The sequence below is a fragment of the Hordeum vulgare genome, chromosome 6H (assembly GCF_904849725.1).
Source record: "Hordeum vulgare subsp. vulgare chromosome 6H, MorexV3_pseudomolecules_assembly, whole genome shotgun sequence".
NCBI classification, from domain to species: domain Eukaryota; kingdom Viridiplantae; phylum Streptophyta; class Magnoliopsida; order Poales; family Poaceae; genus Hordeum; species Hordeum vulgare.
Genome location: NC_058523.1, coordinates 69650070 through 69670677, shown reverse-complemented (window position 1 = coordinate 69670677; position 20608 = coordinate 69650070). Strand labels below are relative to the sequence as shown.

At 41.5% G+C, this 20608-nt stretch overlaps 1 protein-coding gene across 3 annotated transcripts; it reads left to right on the top strand.

Annotated features, from left to right (window-relative positions):
- Nucleotides 1-10316: 10316 nt before the first annotated feature.
- LOC123402396 lies at nucleotides 10317-18900 on the top strand. Of its 3 annotated transcripts, none has more exons than XR_006611272.1 (7): nucleotides 10317-10465; nucleotides 10586-10639; nucleotides 10726-10858; nucleotides 11617-11677; nucleotides 17807-17915; nucleotides 18002-18254; nucleotides 18419-18900. XR_006611272.1 is itself a non-coding variant. In XM_045096314.1 (7 exons), the coding sequence occupies exons 1-6, from the start codon at nucleotides 10427-10429 to the stop codon at nucleotides 18216-18218; spliced, it is 618 nt and encodes a 205-aa protein (XP_044952249.1). In that variant the 5' UTR covers nucleotides 10318-10426; the 3' UTR covers nucleotides 18219-18254; nucleotides 18419-18900. The 3 variants fall into 3 exon arrangements, 1 of the variants encoding a protein (XP_044952249.1); XR_006611271.1 differs by having other exon boundaries at nucleotides 11612-11677; nucleotides 18002-18276; XM_045096314.1 differs by having other exon boundaries at nucleotides 10318-10465; nucleotides 11612-11677.
- The last annotated feature ends 1708 nt before the right edge of the window (nucleotides 18901-20608 follow it).

Below are 20608 nucleotides of genomic sequence, written 5' to 3'. Positions count from 1 at the left end.
GACGGAGAAAATCCTCCGGTCCGACGACGGCCCCGGCACGTCGCTCCGGCACCGCCTCGGCCTCCGGCTCCATCTTCACCGACGGGAGCTCTTCGAGCTCCCTCTTCACCGGTGGGAGGGAGGAGGACGAGCGCGAGCTCGACGCCTCGAATGAGCTGCCGGAGAAGAGGCGGCCGCGCGCGCGGTCGTACTCCTCTGTCTCGCGACGGAGGAGCGACGGCGCCATGCCCCACTGGGCGTACCGGCGGGCGGCGCGCTTACGGGCAGCGTTGGATCTGACGCAACGAGCCCTCTCGGGGTCGTCGTTCCTACGGCTACCGGAGTTGGCCATTAAGGGCGGTGGATTGGAGCGGCTACGCGACGGAATGGAGGCGCACGGCGGCGGATTGGAGGCGTCGGCGATGAGGTGGGAGGACTTTTCGCGGCGGCGGAGGGATAGGGTTTCGACCCGCATCCAACGATCGAACCCGCAGTTATACTGGTCGAACGGTCGCGTTTACGGGCCACTGCAAAAGTTTTACGGATCGGGCCGCGTTTACAGTGTCTGCTCTAACAGAAAAAACAGACTAAACCCGTATAATCGTCGAATTTTTTGCGGACCGGCCGTTTTGCGGAGTCTGCTAGAATTGCTCTGAGAAAGAGGTTGTAGTCAGCTCGGGCAAGCGACGCGGTGCACCTACATGAAACTTGATAGAAACTCCCTTGAGTTTCCATCCATAAATATGGAAAGACATGAGCACTAAATGTAATTGGGCCGGGATAACTACCTAAAAGTAGGGGTCATCGAAGCACAATATATTTGATAGAACGCCAAATCATGACTCCAAAGTCATAACAGACCGCACCAACAAAAGCGGACATAAAACACCAACGCAAACTCCCTTGATCCATATAATCGAATCTGCAAGAACATAGCGTATAATTGGTTTAGTGTCAAAAAATGGCAATGCTAATATTTGGCATTATGCCAAATGTTGGCTACTAATTGGTTGCTTACCAACTTAACTTGGCTATCTCACATAAATTTGTCCATACTTGACAAGTCTTGGTATTGCCAACATTTGGCTAGCCAAATATTGGTAGCAAACCGATCATGCTCATAAACCTAAAAATCGCAAAGTTCGCCAAACCTGTTGAGGCACGAACTCGTTCTTCGGCCCACTCGGTAAGGCTTCGCCATAGTAGTAGAAGATCAGACTACGTTTATTATTATTTTTCTTTGAACCAAAAATTGTATAAAAATCGTTCTACGGCAAATTCTACATATACACTATATAGAGAAATCCTCTTATGAGCCCGAGCTCATCTGCTCCCTCTCACAAAAAAAATCAAAAAACAAATACTAAATAAATTCAAAAAATTCCAATTTTTTTATGTGGTAGATATTTTGATGCGTGAGGATCGCTCGAAATTTCAAGTTATTTGAACATCCGAGCAGCTCTCGGCAAAAAAGACAAATCGGGTCAAAAAAATTGTGAACAGTCAACCTTTTTCACAGACCCAAATTTTGTCTTTTTTGCCGAGAGATGCTCAGATGTCCAAATAACTTGAAATTTGGAGCAAACCTCACGCATCAAAATATCTATCACACAATTTTTTTTAATTTGTTTAGTATTTGTTTTAATTTTTTTCGACGGCACGGGTACAGATGCACCCAAGAGCCGAAACGCCGCGTCCCATCTATATATGTATACATAATATTTATCTATAATAATAAAGCTACTAACGCTTTTGGTCGTCCGTCGACAGCAATCTTGTAGATGCTCCTGTAGTTTTAGGTAATCAACCCATAGTACATTTTTAAGTCGGAACGGTTTTTCTTTTCTTTTTATCAAAATCCCCCTAACTTTTATAATAATTAGCCCATAGTCTGACTTTAATTCACAACAATCCTTTTTTTTAATTTTCACGTAAAACACCCTAATGTTTGCGTTAAACAACCCGCAATCCATCTAGAACAGATATTTTTCAAAATAAACACATATTTTAAACACTAACTCCAATTTCAATACATTATATATAAAATTTAATTAGAAATATGCATAGAATCTGAATATGGTGTAATTTTTATCTATTAACTATTTATAAAAACCTATTTATTTTTCCGTTTCTTAAAAAACCTATTTAGGACGCAACCAAAATTAATCTATACCTAATAATAAAGCGGCTATTGCTTTCGTCGGAAAACCCACCGCGGCATTTTTATAAAAAAATCCTATAATTTCTGTTATTCAACCCGCGCTCCATCATTTATATGCAACGTAAAAGGAACAAACGATTCGCTGCAAAAATTATACCCGTACGCATAGCCTCCTCCCGTCGGCCCTGGGCCACCCAGGCCTGTGCCCAGGCCGCCGCCACACCACTCGCCGCCGCGGCCGACCTCAACCGCCACCGCTGCCGATCTCAACCCACCCGCCTCCGCGGCCGTACCTCTCCCCGCTCACTGCCCCCGTTGCGGCGCTCGAGCGCATCGCGTCGACCCTGGTCCACCCTGGCCTGTGCCCAGGCCACTGCCACACCACTCACCGCCGCGGCCGACCTCAACCACCACCGCTGTCGATCTCAACTCACCCGCCTCCGCGGCCGTACCTCTGCCCGCTCGTTGCCCCCGTTTTGGCGCTCGAGCACAACTTCTGGATCAAATCAACGCGACAGCTACAACGACTTGGGATGATGCGTCTGCTCGATGCAGAACGACGGCGGCGCGGCGTAGCGAAGTACTTGCAGGCGGAGGCGGGCCTCCATGGCTCACACGGGGAAATCCGAGGTTATGGCGCGGCAACGGCGACTCCTTATGGTCAGATAGAGGCGCCTAACCCTTGCTCCCCTCACCGTATACCCTCCTCCGACAGGAACTCATCATCTGGTGAGATCCCCTCCCCATGCCTCCAACCGTGTGCCAAGCACCGACAAGATTGTTTTTGTGTGGAAATTTGTTTGCTAATGAATGAATGTATTAAATGTAAGATTGCATTGTTGTAGAGAGAAAATGGAACACCACCTTCAGTTTGTCATGTGATCCCACATTCTCTACCCCATGAGTGAAATAAGATAACAATTCACTGATCAATTCACGTAGCCTCTTTATTTTGCTTTGCTTGTCTCGCTCAATTTCTCATCATGGTGGAATTAACAATGGACAGATTGATTTCTCAACAAAATATGATAGGACAGACTACATTAGTTAGTTAGCTTATTATTTTAATAAATCAAAATGATTATAAAAAGATTAAAAGCGTGTGGTATTTTTCCTTCCGTTGCAACGCACGGGCCCTTTTGCTAGTGATGTATAATTCGTCATTTCTTTGTACCGACATCGATTCATATTACAAATAAATGTGCCACACACATTGCTCTGTGCTGCTTGGTAAGGAACGAGCGAGGGAAATAAATATTATGGATCAGCTACAATCCGTAGGAATGTTGTACTTTCACCAGCCTCTCTCTCCCTTTGTACATGTCCCATAATCAAAGGCCCTATGTATGTATTTTCTTTGAGTTAAATACATCAAGGGTGCCTTAACTTGTCATGTGCGGTCAGTTTGGTGCCTAAAGTTGTAAAATACACGAAAATGGTGCTTTAACTTGTTCGACCGTGCAAATACGGTGCCTCCTACCGTATTCGGATGTACGCCTTGCCCGTGTGACGTGCCAGCATGGCGGCGGCCCACGAGTCAGTGGCTGGAAGTGAACGAGTAATTTTTTATTTTTGTTGGGATGAAAATTTGAAGCTGGGACATCCTGCTTAATGCAATAACATGCTGGTCACCGAGCCAAACTAAGTTATACGTAGTAGTATTAGCTAGAAATGTATAAAGATCAATTCGGCGTATCGTTCTGCAATTCTTCAACACATTTGCTATAATTTTATAGAAAAAATCAAGATCATGTTTAATTTTCATGATATGTAAATTTTACCAAATAAATATACAGTAATTATCGGTAGGGCATTATTGTGTATTTTAAACATCTATTATATTTTTATTATTGTGTACTTTCAAGAGGTTAACGTGAACGTTTAAAAAAATTATGTGGATTTAGACAGTTCAATGTATATTGAAAATTGTTGTGTAAATTTATGTATCTTCATGCAGGACCACAAGCACGGACAATTAGTGTGTATCTTCATTGTCTTACTATATTTTTAAAATACACATTTACAGAAAAATTGACAATGTAACTGTTTGATGTGCATTAGAAATTAGTGTGTAATAGTAGTAATTTTAGAAATGTATTAAAATATCTTAAATGTGGTTGTAGAAATGTAAGAACAATTTTACACAATAACATTTCCAATGCACGTTGAACATTTATAAAAATACATGTTGTCATTTTCTTGAACGCATGACAAACATCTTTCAAATATAATTTTATAATTTTATAATACCCGTGACACATGTTTCAAAAGCATTTTTTTCAAATGCACCAGCACATTTCCTAAATCTCCCTTGATACTAAAATGTTTAAGAAGTAAATTATCTCATTTAGACATCAAATGGTTAGCAGAGGTCCCTCGATGAACAATATAACCACGAGGCACGACAGCACGTGATGCCTAAAATGGAGAAATAATGTTTACATTTTTTAAAGGGTGAGATAAATAAATTCATAGGAAAATTCCAACTAGATGCTCTAAATAAACATAAGATTTTGCTTGGTTTATCGGCTAGATTGCAAGGGTGGCACACGTGAGCTCCTAGGTTCAAAACATCAGATCACTTTTTTCTTTCTTATTTTTCTTTAATATCTTGCATGGTATCATTATTATAATTTTCATTATATCTATGATTTGCACATACAACCGTGCTTGGTGTAGTTGATATGCGGGACCCAAACCTGATAGGTTGGACCCATCAGTATGCATATGTATGTGATACAATTATGGGTAAATAAATAAAATGTGAGGGGCTGGATGTAAAAAATGCTCCCGGTCACTGACACGCGGGCCGCCATCATAGTGGCTCGCTATGCGGGCAAGGCATATGCCTGGATACTGTACGAGGCACCGTATTTGCACAGCCGGACAAGTTAGAGCACCACTTTCATGTATTTTTCAACTTTAGGCACTAAACTGACCGGACATGACAAGTTAAGGCACCCGTGATGTATTTAACTCATTTTCTTTGGCCAAGTTCACATGCGTACTTACCAACGGACTACACAATTCTTTTTTATAGTGAATATACAAATATTTTTATAGCATATATGTACATTTATAAAAATCATGAACATTAGAAGTATATGAAGATTTATTTTAAAAATATCCAAACAATTATTTTGATTATCATGAACATTAATATTAGAACCGATACATATGATCTTAATTTGTGTTTTATCCGCTGCATGTGACGGTAACACATATAGACTTTTTAAAATAGACTTAATTTATAGAAACGACATCCTTAATATCGAACGACACCGAACAATTGTTATCTGAGTCTTATCGTAGGTGAATCAAAATTGAATCGAAACGAGAACAATGGCTCGGATAAAAAATATTTACTATTCTGTTGCAACGCATGTACATATTTTCTAGTAATAATGAAGTGGCTAATAATAAGTTGTTATGCTTCCGACGATACGTCATGAAAATTGCCATCAAAATTAAAAAATATTACCCACTGATGTCACCCATAAGAGATAAAATACATTTCACACAAAGGAATCTTTGTCTGGGCCGGACTATGCAATAGGATCCTTTTATACTGCGTTTTGCATGCTGGAAGAATACACAGCATGCCTGTTTGGTCCCCGCTCATGTCAATAAGGAATATTTTTCAAATTTCGTTCGTTATTTTTTGTTGTCCTTTTACGTCTTCGGTTTTTCTATTTTAAATAAATTGGGACTTGAAAAAAGTTCTGAAAATTTTACAAACTTGAGAATTTTGAATAAAATGTTTAATAATTCATAAATGTTAATGTATTCAGAAAATGTTCGTGATTTCAAATAGATGTTCATAATTTTGAAAACAATTTTCTGAGAAATAAAAAAATTCAAGTTTTTTCTCAAAAGCCAGTGTAATTATAAATGTGAATGAAATTAAACAAAATTTAGCCAATTCAAAAAATGTTCATGATCTGAAAATTATCCTGAAAACTGAAAAGCTGTTCGTGACTTACATAATAATTTATTGATTGATCAAATGTTTCTCTGATTCAATAATGTGCATCAATAAAAAAATGTTCGTTATATAAACAAAATTCATGGATTCCAGCAATTGTCTCACCAATTTCCGAAAAATGTTCGACAATCCTAGAAATGTTTGCCTATTCAAGAAAAATGTTTTTTAAAACGTTCATTTTTTAATATGTTTGCAAATAGTACAAAATGTTTATGAATTCAGAAACATGCTAGATTTTAGAAAACATTCACAATTTTGTAAAAATGTTCGTGAATTTTAAGAATGTTCATGGTTTCAGGTATGTTCAAGAGTTTAGAAAATGCTGATGATTTAAAAAAATCTTCACGATTTCAAGAAAATGAGAGTGATAGTGTATTTCAATGATGCAGCAAAATGTGGTCATGGCCATTGAAGATTTTTTTTTTCTTCCATTGCAACGCACGGGCAATTTTGCTAGTACTAATAAAAGGGCTATTTCTTATTCCACTCCGTTTTTAAATCACCCCTAAAGCTGACATAAATTATTCACCATGTCACCCATAAATAAATAAAAAATAGTTTTTTCCTTTACACGTGCCCATCACCTTTGGTTCAATAATGCTCAATCCCGCGGTATTTTCTATTCCTAAATAGTTGCAACCCACTATCTATTTTTCTCCTCATGCAATCATGCTACATCATCAAGTTATGCATGTGGTTATAAGTACTTATGTTTACTCTTCATGTAATTATCTATTTCTCTTCCTCATGCAACCATGCTACATCATCAAGTCATGCATGTGGTTATAAATACATATTTTTCCTCTCAAGTAATCATGTCACAACATCAAATCTTGCATGTCGACATAAATTACAATTTGTGCACTAATCTATCAATTATTTCACTAATTTTTGTGTGGGCATAAATGGTATAAACATTGGACGCTTAGAGCAAATATAAGTAGACCATGTTAAACATTTTTTCTTCTAAAATGGCACGTGTTTACTTCACTCTAGTAGTTTAGAATTTCATACATCATTTTGCTAAATGCTTCATATGATTTATAGTTTTTAAAATAGAAACCAATAGCAATCCTATTTTTTGCAATAGTTTTATTTGTTAGCACATATTTATGCATATGTTTATCATGTTTCCCGCAGCAACGCGCGGGGCATCATCTAGTATCACAATGACTGAGACATCTCAGTCGGTATGGCTTCCCTCTTTAGTCTTGGAGACCCAAGTTTTTGACAGATTTAAATGCTTTTTAAATATTTGTATATTTTAAACCGTAACTTCAGATCTAACATGTTATATATGTTATATAGGAAAATCCCTCATAAAAATGTGTACATTTCAAATATGCTAATATCTTGCATGCTAATCATTTTTAAAACTATGTTTATGATGCAACCTTAATCAATATCTTTTTTACATGTGGTATTTTCAAAATGCTGACTGTATATGTTTTATCCCATTTAAACTGAGGAGATGTGATAGTTTATTGCTTTCACAAAAACTATTATTGGAACCGTGATTTATATATAGGTGTTGATATGAAATCTTGAATATTTGGCATGCATGTCCTTACAAATTGATTGTTTTTTTGTGAAGTTGTCTAATATGTTTGCAACCAAATCAAGTCTTGAATTGGATTATATGTTGTAAACACATATATCAGCAAGACAAAAATAATGCTTTTATGCACATACTATCATTAAGTACTAACATCTACTTTGCTATTTTCATCCTAATGCAGGGTCGGAAAAGAAAAATGTAGGGCCATGTGCGAAACTAAACAATAGGGCCCTACCTCACCAAAAAACATATTAACGAGCAATTATAATATATATATAATATAATATCTTACATAAAAATCGAACATATAAAGAAGTAATATCTATTCAACGCTTGGTTGCTATTTATTTAAACATCCTCATTCTTTTAGTTCATCATTTTTTCAAAAATTACAACAATGTTAAAAAATTAATTGATTTCGGAAAAACTATCAAAATTAGAAAAAAGTTCATTGAAATTGAAAATTTTCATCAATTTGTTTTTTAAAAAATGACCCATTTAAAAAAGTACATCTCTTTAAAAATGATTCACGAATTTTAAAGAAACCACGCATTAAAGAAAATGGAAAAGAATGAGAAAAAATAAAAAGGAAAAGATGAATAATAAACCGAACTGAACAACAAACTATGAAAGAGTGAAAACGAAGCACTTGTACAGTTATGTCGTTGCGTCGTGATGGTTGAAGCTGAACATTCATATCGAAACTGTTGTGGTTTGAGTCCTCGCACTTACCCTTTTTTTATATTTCTAATAACATAATAGAATGGGCCAGTCCAGCTAAATTTAGGGGCCTTCAGAATTTTGGGCCCTGTGCCGGCCACACATTTGGCACCATTGTGGGTCTGGCCCTATCCTAATGCAATATTTATTGGGCATCACATAGGAGTGACAATGAATGGAGGCATAAAGAGATAGCGATAGGTAGATATTTGTGTTATTTAATAGATTAGAAACACCTTGAGTACACTTTCAAAATCATCCCACCTTTATATTTTTGTGCAGCTCCACTTATCATGTTGTTTGTCGTGTGGCATTGTGAATGTTTTTAGAAGACTTGCTGATGTCGTTGGTGTGTGCATGATGGATGATTTATTTTATTCCGTTGCAAGGTACACGCAATTTTGCTATATATTAATAAAATATATACAAAGTACAAATATAGTACAATTATCCTATGCCGGCTCGAGGAAACATCATGAAAGTCATGATAATCAAGTTATTTGTGCGTTTATTCTCAATGGCATTGCACTGTCTACTAGGACGTCGCCGGTGAAGACCGGAGATATCACGTTATCAATACTTTCAATTATGCCTACTTAGATGCAAGGTCCTCCTCACCTTGCAGCATGGCAGAGTGAGGGGAACTAAAATCTATGGTTGCTGGCCCTATGGGACCCTAGCGTGCCATGGAATGATTCTATGATGGTTTTTCAGATTGGACGATGACGACATTGCATTGTCGTTCCTTTCTAGTGAGCATCGTTTGTGGACCAGAGCTGGAAGACAGAGGCAGGAGGCGGAGCGTCTTCGTCCTGGACAGAGCTTCGATGGTGATGTCAGGTCATGTTTGGCCGACACGTGCTATGCTTTGCATGCCTTTTCGGCAGGTGCTACGCACGACAGATCTTATAGAGTCTTCGCGTCTGGATGGAGGAGCGCAGGGATGTCGATCCACTCGTGCTGCTCCAGGGGGAAACCCTAGGATCTGGTTTTCCAGATCGGATGATGGCGGCATTGCGGTGTCGTTCCTCTCTAGGGAGCATCGTTTGTGGAGCAGCGCTGGAAGACAGAGGCAGGAGGTGGAGCGTCTTCGTCCTGCACGGAGCTTTGAAGGTGATGTCCGATCATGCCTGGCCGACAGGTGCTACGTTTTGTCATGCCTGTTCGGAATGTGCTACCCACGACAGATCTTATAGAGTCTTCGCGTCTGGATGGATGAGCGCAGGGAGGTGGCATCGACGGATGGCCGGACTGGCATGGATGATGCGGATTTCTCTCCTGGAGATGGGTCAGCGCTTCGATGATGATGACGGCTTGTAAAACGTGTGCATGTGATGTACGCTTTAGGTCTGCTGCACCGGCTGTTAGTTCCGATACGTTATGTGGATGGATCGACGACGACACCGGTTTTAGATATGAGGAGTGAGAGCACTCCACATTATCGCGTTTTATAGGTGTGAGTGAGGGCTTTGGATGGTTTGATGTATATTTTGTCAGACCTTTGTTAAATAAGTAATAAAGATGACTATATGCATCGATTGATGCAGAGGTCAGGGGTTTTAACCTCCTTTTCCAAAAAAAAACTAGAATTTTTGTTGGAAGATTTATTGTTTTGCTGGCAAGCAAGTTTCTAAACTCATTATAATATCCTTGTTGCTCTTCATTAAAAAACATCAATTTTACATGACGCGCACCAGAAATACAACTAAACACATGCCATTCGGGGGTTCCGAGGAGATTTTAAATTTAAATAAGCTCATTAAATGTGCTCCAGATGTTGGAGCTACTGGCAAAGACACCTGTCAGATGCTGGAGCCGCACCTAGTCAGCGACCCTGGTCAAAAAAGCGCGCGGCAGCCCAGACCTGCTGGATGGTGATGAAACTCGCAAAGTGAAGACCCCGCCCCCACAAATCAAACGCCCCAGCGCTGTCTCGCCTTCCTCTTTCCCCCCACTTCTCCCTAGTCCAAATCGTTGCAGTCTCCCTCCCGGTGCGGCGACGGCGCCGGAGCTGCCGCCGGCGATGTTCCTGGAGCAGATCCTCCCGCACCTACGGGGCGAGGTTCGCCCGAGACGCCTCCTCCATCGGCCCTCGCGGCCGAAGGTCTCGTTAATTCCCTCCTGGTCTGTGCTCTGACGGACTGACGGGTGTTTTTGCGTGGGTTTTGTGTCGCCAATGCAGCGCCGCTGGGGGGGTGGGGTGATGCGCGATCTGGACGTCTCCCTGCGTGACCAGGTTCGTCCGGCGCTACTGCCGACCTTCTTCTTCTTGTTCGTGGTGGCAGGCTGCGGGTTCCTGATTTGGGGCGGGTAAAGTTGCAGGGCCCGGTGCACTCGGTGGAGGATACCATGTTCCGAAGATGCAGCTTGTTCGCGTCCGTGGCCCGCATCGTGAGCGGCGCGGCATCAGGTCTTGGTGGAGGATTGCTCGCTCTCTGGTTTGCCACGGGACAAGGTGACCGATTGCTTCATTTGTGGCCGTAGCAAATGAGAACCAATCACCAAAAAAATTCTTTTATGCTGGGCACAGTTACTTTGGGAGATACAAATTTGTGTTAAATTCTGGATACTACCCCCGTTCGGTTTACTTCGCAAAAAAGAAAAACTATGCATGTAAGAATGTCTTAGCAAACATACATGTTAAGTGATATATACCAGTTTTGGTACAAATTTACAATGTTTTGGATAGTCTTTGCTGTTACTCTGCATATAGAAATGATAGAGTGAACTTTTATAATACCTGCAAAAGGAAAAGAGTGAACTTTTACAAAATTGCGATATTATGGAAGTGGTTTTCAAGGTAAACCCAAAAGGTATTAATTTCACGCCACCAAACTGAATATCTTCCAGTATAATGTGTAGCTAAAGAAGTTTTTTATATTGTATTTATACGCACAAAGATACGCCGCCTATTTAGGAACAAGGGTACTATAGTTGTTAGCTTATGCCCCCAGATATTTGGTAAGCTATTCAAAACAGAACACCACCTCAATCGAACGCCTATTTCAATTCAGGCAAAATGAAACAAATAACCTTCGGTGCAGAAGTGCTGAACAGAGTAAAAGCACGTGTTATCCTCCTTTTCAGAAAATAACAAGTCTCGAACAGAGTAAAAGCTACACAACTAGTATTATTGTTGAGTTTGCTGCTGCAGGGACTTGCCGTTGGTATCATACATGCACATGCTTACTTCTACTCTTTTGTGCAGTTCAGAAATTGCTTGGGGTTCCACTTTCACGTCCTCCTGGAATACTGATGTTGGGCTATGGTTGCGGTAATCCTAAATGCTTTTAACCTGGTCACTGGCCCCTGTAAATTTGTATTGATAATGACAGTCTGTAAAAGCATTTATGTATATGCACTAATAAGTAGTAGAACCTTTTAAATTTTGGGTTTTAACTAAATCTGCTAGTATGTTCTGATAGATCCCGTGGATCGACAAGGCTAGATGTGTTCGGTGAGAGTAGAGGTATCTTACCTTATGCCGTACTCGATGAGTTCCCTCCGGTGACCGTCGTGAGGTGGTGACGACGGTGGGGAAGGAGAGAGATCCGGTGGTGGCGGTGATGGACTTCCCATCGCTTCAGTGCTACCCTCTGGATCGGATTAGGGTTAGGAGTGGGGAACCAGTGGTGGCGGTGATGGACTTCCCATCGCTTCAGTGCTACCCTCTGGATCGGATTAGGGTTAGGAGTGGGGAACCAGTGGCGGCGACGAACCTCGTAACCCGTGCCATGGTCCCCACCTCCTCTACATATAGCACTGCGCGACAGGGGCCCACCAGCCTTGCTTGGGCTGGACGCCCCCGATCAGGGCGTGAGTCAAGGTCCAATGGGCCGTTGGGCCCATTGGGAAAGAGATCAACCTAACATTCTCCCCCTTGATATCATCATATACTTTTAACTTTACCCGTTTCGTAACAGATCAATACATAGGGCATGTTTCATCGTCACGGCTCAATTGCCGATGGAATCAGACAGCCACAATGTACCTCTTTATTTTGAGACAGATTCTTTAACCTTGGGCCCTTTATTGTCCGGAAATATTAGACTATACCATAAAACCCATGTCGACTATGTGTTCTCCGAACACACTGGGCGGTAAGCCTTTGATAAGCAGATCTGCAAACACTTGTTTGTTGCTTTTATGCTTCAAGCATTTTTTCCATAATTCCGGACTTTCTCCTTCACAACACGTAACTCTTTGTCAGTGTGTTTGGCATCAACACTTGACTCGTTGTGACACGAGCGAAAGAATTTAAAATGGTTATCGTTGTTGTCAACCATTATCAACTCCGGGTATAGGTAGCCATTAACCATTTCGCCTATCCCTCAGCCTCATATAAAGTTATAACATATCATTGCATCACATTGATGACAATCGTTTCACTCATTTGGAGATTTTCCACACAAAACTCCGAGTATGTAAGTTAGCGACAATTGTGGATTTCGCTATACATTTCACAAGTCCTGCCTTTGTACTCACAATCTTTTGAGAGCACTTATTTATTTTAGCATGAGGCCGATATCTTTGACTCCATTCCATTGATTTATCTATGGACTGGACATTGCCAAAACAACCCGGATATATACGTGAACCGTGTCAGGGTAATTTCTTGAGCTTCCAACAACTGAAGCATATGGTACCATATCCGTTTACAATCTTTTCTTATTAACTTTTGGAACACCATAGTTTCCACTTCCATTACCCTTGACTATAAGAACAGACGTAGGTTTTCTCGTATGCATACTTTAGAGATCTTTCTTAGCATGTCCATGCGACATTCCTAATACCCCCTTATTTATTCTTTTGAACTTTGAGGACAAGAACTTCTTCTCTCCTCCTGCAGTAGACTGACATCACCACTTGCAAGTAGGACGTCATCCACATGCACAGGAATTGGGAAACGAATTTCCCATTCTATAACTTTGCATGATTACGATTGTCCTCTCATTTTCTTTACACAAAAATCTTTCGATTTAAGTCATGTTTTACACCTTTACATATTTCCTTTGGAGTCACATTTGCCTTGTAGACCCTTCATAAAGTCTATGTTAGTGAAATTCAAATGATGGAATTTCACTAACATAGACTTTATAGCAGTCACAAGTATCTGATTTTCACATTCCTAGAGACCATCAAAATCTCAGGTACTGGCACTTCTTTCATATGGGGTTGTCATTGCTCTATCATTACCAAGAGGCAAATTAATTCTTTAGTCACCCATTTCCAAAAAGGCAATAGGTTTTACACGGACCTGTATCACAAGATCCTTTGTAGAGCTAACAACAGGTGTTGTATAGGTCATACAACATGCTCCCCCAGATTACTCCATCTTCACTGAAGAAATGACGTATCTTTAAACTTTCTTCTTTATGGCACTTTAAGCACCACTGTTGTATTCCTTAGTCTGCTTTCGGAACTATAAAAGATCCGAAAATACAGCTGTTTCTTTTCTTTAGGGGTATCATAATGACGGTATTCAGATGACTGTCATACTCCCCTTGACAATCACATTCTTCATTAATGGATTACTTTAGATGCATAATGTGCATCACATCATCTAAAGTACAAAGGAGTCATGAAATACATTACAATGTATTTCATGTCTCTTTCTCCCCCTCGAAATGTGGCAAGAACTTTTCTGCCACAATTTCGAAACCCATTCATAGCTCTTGTGAAATGAGGAAACTTCGATTATCTAGCTCATTCATCTTATCTCTTCATGTAAAATGAAGTTATAAGTTAACTAGTATGGGAGTACTTTTTCCTCATTTCATTTCAGAAACTCAACAGAGTTCTTTATCACTGTCTCTTTTGCAAGTCACACTTGCATATCATTCTTGTCTTTAGGTTCGTCTGTTACTTTTATCCTTTCTGGATTTAGTGATTGCATAATGACCGTTACACATAAAGTGTACAGTCGATAATAGGAAAACTTAATAGCTACTCCATACTTTTCTCCCATAGTGGGACACATTAACCGCACATGAGTCATCATAACTTTCTCCTGTCATACAGGATAAGACCTTTGCCAAAATTTCTCCCGCCATACACGGATTGTTGACATAATACAATGTCAACTTTACCCGGTTACGCAGGCATTCTTCCCAGACTTTTCCCGCCATGCGGGTAATTCCCTTTAAGGGACATCATAAATGCCATAATTGGCTCTTTTGACTGCATCAAATTCAAAAATAAATCTGAATTATCTTTGACACACATGTTTGATCCGACGTTGGTCAAATTAAACATGCATGTTGCTTGTTTCATTTCAATCATGTTGACTGAAAAAAGGAGACTCCATCATAGAGAGTACATGAAAGACATTCGTCAACCAAGACTCTCAATGATCTATCTCTTTTCTTTTCTTGAATTAATATCCAAGAGTTCTTTTCTTTTGAAGCCATTCTTTAGAGAGAATTTATTCCCTCAAGTTATGACCTTTCTTTTCCATCTTTCGGGTCACTAGTACCCAAACATTCGCTTTCATGAGTGAAAGCTTGAATAACTTTTAGTCTAAGAAAACTTAGCCAATAAACAACGGTAATGAGCATAAAAATAACCCTACGTTGGTCTGATTAAAATCATGCACATTAAACCTTTTTGAACTTTCTGGAATATTCTAAATCACCGTTGTGGCAAAATTAGAATAAAACATCATTCTTCTGCATTAATTCCATATCACCGTTGGGCAGAAATGGAAATAATGCATATAACTCATAAACAATGTGATGATAGTATTTCTATTGAACAATTTTGCTAAGAAATAATCATCATCATCATTAATCATATGCATTTCTTTATCTGTGCTCCGAAAATTGATCACTTTGATACAAAATTTATCAGAGATTTTAGCTTTAAACATAAGATGACTCATACAAATATAGTATTGTTATCATCAACGTTGGTCAGAAAACAACAATACCATATTTTAACTTTAAAACAAACTTCATTCTTTTGTCATAGCGGAAACTATTTGAATCTTATTTCACCCACAAGGGAAAAACTTTGCTAATAACATTTCTTCCAATTAAATTTTTCCGTTGGTTCCAATTTAATTGGAGGACCAAACCTTTTTACTTTGCAACGGAAAAACTTGAATATAAAAATTCATGCACCTTTACAGAAAATTATTCTGTTAAAATTAAAAATTTATGAACTTTATAATCTCTTTTATAAAATCCATGAATTTTTCTTTTTCTGAAAATCTTTCTTTTATTTTCAGAACCCTTTATTTTTCTTTTCAGAAAAAATATGTTACTATTACAGAAAATATTCTGTCATAATTAAAAATTCATGAACTTTGTAATCCCTTTTCTAAAACTTTTTCTGAAAATATTTCTTTTATTTTCAGAATCTTTTATTTTTCTTTTTAGAAAAATAATGTTGCAATTATGTATAAAATTACAGAAACTTTGAACATTTTAATTCCTCTTTTCTAAACATATTTTCGTAGAAAAATATGCATAGATGAAACTTTAAAAATCTGCCTAAAACTAGACAGAAAACTGAAATTCCTTTTAAAAGGAAAAATGGCACAGCCTCTTTGGGCCTGAGGCCTATTTCCCTACTAGACAGAAACTTTGTGTGGTGCCTTCGGCCTGGGCCTGACGAGGCGCTTCCTCCAGCCGCCTGAGGCTTTGCCTTGGCCCAAGGCCTGCTCTTTCGGCCCAGTAGGCCCGGCTGGGCTAGGGTTAGGCACAGGAGCCATCCTGGCCGCCCATCATGATCCGACGGTCCCCCGTGGGGATCGGGAAGACAAAAATGGGACCGAGCCGGCGGGGGGAACCCTAGCGGTTCATTCCCTCCCCCAGCGTCGCTCATCTCTCTGGTGTCCTTCTCCTCTCGAGGAGCGCTGCTCCCGCAGCTCTTTCTGGCTCGCGAGGCAGCAGGTGCCTGCCGCCGGCGCCGGGGCGGAGCCCCCCGAGCCGCTTTCTCGTCTCGTACCGCGCGCGCCGCCGGCAACGGCGACCAAGGTCGCCCGCGCCGTGCTCGCTGGCCTCACCTTCTCCTTGTTCTCCCTGCACGAGTAGCAGCATCAGCCGGCCGCCGGCGCCTGGGCCAAGCCCTCCGCGCCGCGCAGGCCGAGCGCATCTCCCTTCGAGCGGAGGCTCCATGCCCCGTCGAGGCGTCTCGTGCTCTCTAGCGGTCAAGCCCTTGCCCTCGAGCGGCGGCGCCCTGGCCTCGCCGAGGAGCTCCTGCGGCCGCTGGCTGTGGTGGTCTAGAAACCCCACGCCGCGTGCTGCCTTCCTGATCTCTCCCTCGGAGCCATGACCTTCCCCTCGCCGGCTGCGCATCCGCCTTGCTGTGGGTGCGCCGCCGTCGAGCGGTCGGCTGTGGTTCCTTCTTCTTCCTTTCTTTACTGTGATGGAGAGAGAGAGATCCAGCGGACCTTTACTTTTCGGTTCTTGGCAGCTCCGTTGCCATCCCCCTCGCCAGCTACACGTCCACCTTGCGGTGAGCGTGCCGCCGTCGAGCGGTTTGGTGATGAAGCTTGTACTTTGCCCCCGTAGGGGTGGCTTTCTTTGCTTTGCATGTTCCCCTCCTTTTTTTTGTTTGCCTTTTTCGGATCCAATCCGATTCCTTTGTTGGTTTTCCTTTTGGATCTAATCAGATCCATACTTTGCCTCCGAGGAGGTAGGTTCTTCTTCCCCACACCTCGGCTTGCCGATGCGTGTGGGGATCGAGAGGAACAGGCGCGGCCGAGGCGGCGCTTCTTTGCCGGAGAGAACTCCGGTGAAGCTTTCTTTTTGCTTTGAACTTTGCCCTTCTAGGGTTCATATCGGGGAGGGGAAACTTTTTTCGTTTTCGTTATCTTCTTGCAACCGTAACACATCTAAAGCCTTGTGGCTCATGATACCATTGATAGATCCCGTGGATCAACAAGGCTAGATGTGTTCGGTGAGAGTAGAGGTATCTTACCTTATGCCGTACTCGATGAGTTCCCTCCGGTGACCGTCGTGAGGTGGTGACGACGGTGGGGAAGGAGAGAGATCCGGTGGTGGCGGTGATGGACTTCCCATCGCTTCAGTGCTACCCTCTGGATCGGATTAGGGTTAGGAGTGGGGAACCAGTGGCGGCGGCGAACCTCATAACCCGTGCCATGGTCCCCACCTCCTCTACATATAGCACTGCGCGACAGGGGCCCACCAACCTTGCTTGGGCTGGACGCCCCCGATCAGGGCGTGAGTCAAGGTCCAATTGGCCGTTGGGCCCATTGGGAAAGAGATCAATCTAACATGTTCCTCCTAGTTTTTGCCGTACAACATGATCTGGACAGGAATATGGACTCAACCTTAGAAATCATTTCATGGGTTGATTCTTTCATTATAAGGTGTCCATGAACCAAAGTCTTGTCTTTTTGCACTCGAAGTGCTAATTCGATGAAGCTATATTTCAGGTTGTTTTTCCTTGTACATGAAGATGCAGTATTATGATCTCCAGAAGTGTTTTGCTGCAATCGTTTTGGAGTATGGACAAGAACACACGAAGAGGGAGCTAGCTAAAATGTCTCGTTTGTGAACTAATGATGTCATATCTTTTTTCCTAAGTATCTGTCTCAGGTGCTTAAACTAACAATTTGCTCCATTCACAGAATACTCAATAACCAAAGCACCGACAAATCACTGGTTGAAGTTCTAAGGAGGCACTACGTGGTTGATCATCTATTCAGTGACGAACATCAAGAGAAGCCACTTTTCAGGTGGCGCCAACGCCATTCGTATGTGGACAACGCTTTTATGGAAAGGTTGAAGGAGGAACTTACAGAAATAGTGAAGAAAAAAGTTATGGAAAGGGTGGAGAAGTATTAAGCAAACAACACCGGGGCTGAATCAAGTGCAAACGTTGTAAGTTCAGTTTAATTTGCAGGTTGTTAGATCCAAGGAATCTAGTAATCTACATCCTTATTTAATGAACAAAGAAACCTAGTCAATTTTCCTCTAGTACAAGAGGCCGAATAGCCAAACCCAACAGTAATAAGCGCCTGCTTCTACTACGTTTACGTTTGCAGGGATTATTTGAGGAGGATCCACTGGCTTGTATACTTGGCACTACAGACAGCAACAGCACGATGAACACGGGCACTATCTTGATGAGACCGGAGCTGCGCATCGAAGAAGTTACTGGCATCTACGTCTCCCACATCCTGAAAACTGCCCCCATCTCCAACATGCTGGAAATTGCTGCTGCATTATGATGAAGTCTCTTATCGGTGGTTAAAGATTCTAGCCCTTCATGCGTGCGTGCAACTGTCCTTGACATAGTTTGCAGAGGCGTTACGTTTGAACAGGCGTGCTCGTGCGTGCAATTCAACAAATGGACACGTGTTAGGTTTGGTTGAAATTCACAGCCTGCCCTCGCGAAACCATGGGCTCGTTTGCTTGATATGCTTGCTAATGAACACATATCTCGTTCTGCCGACGAGGTGTGGTAAGATTTGACAAGGCAATCATCAGTACACTACTAAATCTTTCTAAAATGCGATGATATTTAGATTGGTGTCTGACACTCAGCTGCGGTTTTTGTGGAGATCGTCTATTCCTTTGAAAAGCGAGGTATTAGTTTGGCAGGTGATCCAAGACAGGGTTCCGACTAGGGAACAACTACTTAAACGTTATGTTTCTGGTGATGGCAAATCCCCTTTAGGTGGAGCCATTGAGCAGTGATCACCTGTTTTTTCCAGTGTTCCGTAGCTCTCTCTTTTCTTCCCTGATGTGTCATTAGAAATGTGATGGGTTAGGCGCGTGCACCTGAATCTGTGGGGGGAGCTCCTGATCTGGGTGAGGGCAAATGATTTGAGATTCAGGCTGCTGCCCTGTTCTGGGGTCTTTGGGGCACTCTAAATGATTCTGATTTTGAAGCCAAGCTTAGGGCTCCTTTGATTCGAAGGCAAGTCATAAGATTTTTAGAGAAGTTCAATCATTAGGATTTCTTCCCCTTATGGGTCTCGTTAGATTCATAGGATTGGAATCCTTCGGAATTTTTTTCAAAGGATTACATTCCACTATGTTTTGGAGGAAATTTCCAGTCAAACCTCTTGTTACAATTCCCTTGTCGTATGTGTGATGTTGAGCAATCGCTGGGGCAAATTCCTGTAGTTTTTATTGTTGTTGTTGATACTGTAGGATCCAAGAGGACGTGACAATATAATCATGTGTTTCTTCCTATTCTTGTGTTTCGAGAATCCTGTGAACCAAAGAGGCCCTTACCGCTGAAGCTCTCTTAGCAAAAAATTGTCTTTTTGCAACTGACATGTCCTTTACTTTTGAGGGTTTAGTCCCCACCTGTATATATATTACTCAAAGCTCAGCCTAGGCCGAGGAAAAAGTTTTACCAGATGACGGTGAGCCGTGAGGTCAGGTACATCAGCCTGTAAATGGTGCAAAGACTTTACTGCCTTTGGTGATGATAAACAGCGCGTGCTCCAGTTAGCAGGCGCACGGAACGGGATTTCCAGAATACAATTCAAGGACAGGACTTGAAGCAAGCCCTTCTGCTAAGAAGAAGCTAGCCATTTGTTTCACCAACAGGCAGGTCTGTACCCTCCATTCCATTTTCACAGCTGCAGAGACCAAGTACAGGAAGACGAATTCACAGGATGATCGTGAGAGAAATATAGCGAATTAAGGATAGGCAGGACTGCCCATGGAGGCTAGAGTTTACCCCAAGTACATGAAGATGAGCGCCAGGGCTCTTGATGCTGAGCCCGGTTTGGCCTCAATCAACCGCTGGCTGTCGATTTCTTCAGTTAATACAGTAGTACATAAGAAGTACCGATTTCTTCAGAAGATGCAGGCTGGTTCCTGACAAGCAGATGTGTAAGTAATTGGCTTGGTTCTGCCGGTCAGGGCCAGAATATTTTGTACTGCACTAATACTGAATGGATGACCGAAATACTAAAACCATCGCACACACGGTATGAACGTGAAAAAAGCGTCACTGGATGTACCTGCTCGTCATGAAATTTAGTTTCTGAGCGACATCAGAAGGCGACATGCTTCAGATATACTCCCTCTGTTCCTAAATATAAGTCTTTTTAGACATTTCATTAGGAGACTACATACGAAACAAAATGAATGAATCTACACTTTAAAATATGTCTATATACATCCATATGTAGTTTAATTGTGAAATCTTTAAAAAAACTTATATTTAGGAATGGAGGAAGTACCACCTAAATATCAGGCCTGCAGAGTTGCAG

Excerpts from the sequence above, each read along its gene's own strand:
- LOC123402396 (XM_045096314.1), top strand. The coding sequence starts at position 10,427 with ATGTTCCTGGAGCAGATCCTCCCGCACCTACGGGGCGAG. Across the intron at positions 10,466-10,585 it reads TCCCGCACCTACGGGGCGAG|CGCCGCTGGGGGGGTGGGGT; the intron begins GTTCGCCCGAGA and ends TCGCCAATGCAG. Across the intron at positions 10,859-11,611 it reads CTGGTTTGCCACGGGACAAG|TTCAGAAATTGCTTGGGGTT; the intron begins GTGACCGATTGC and ends TCTTTTGTGCAG.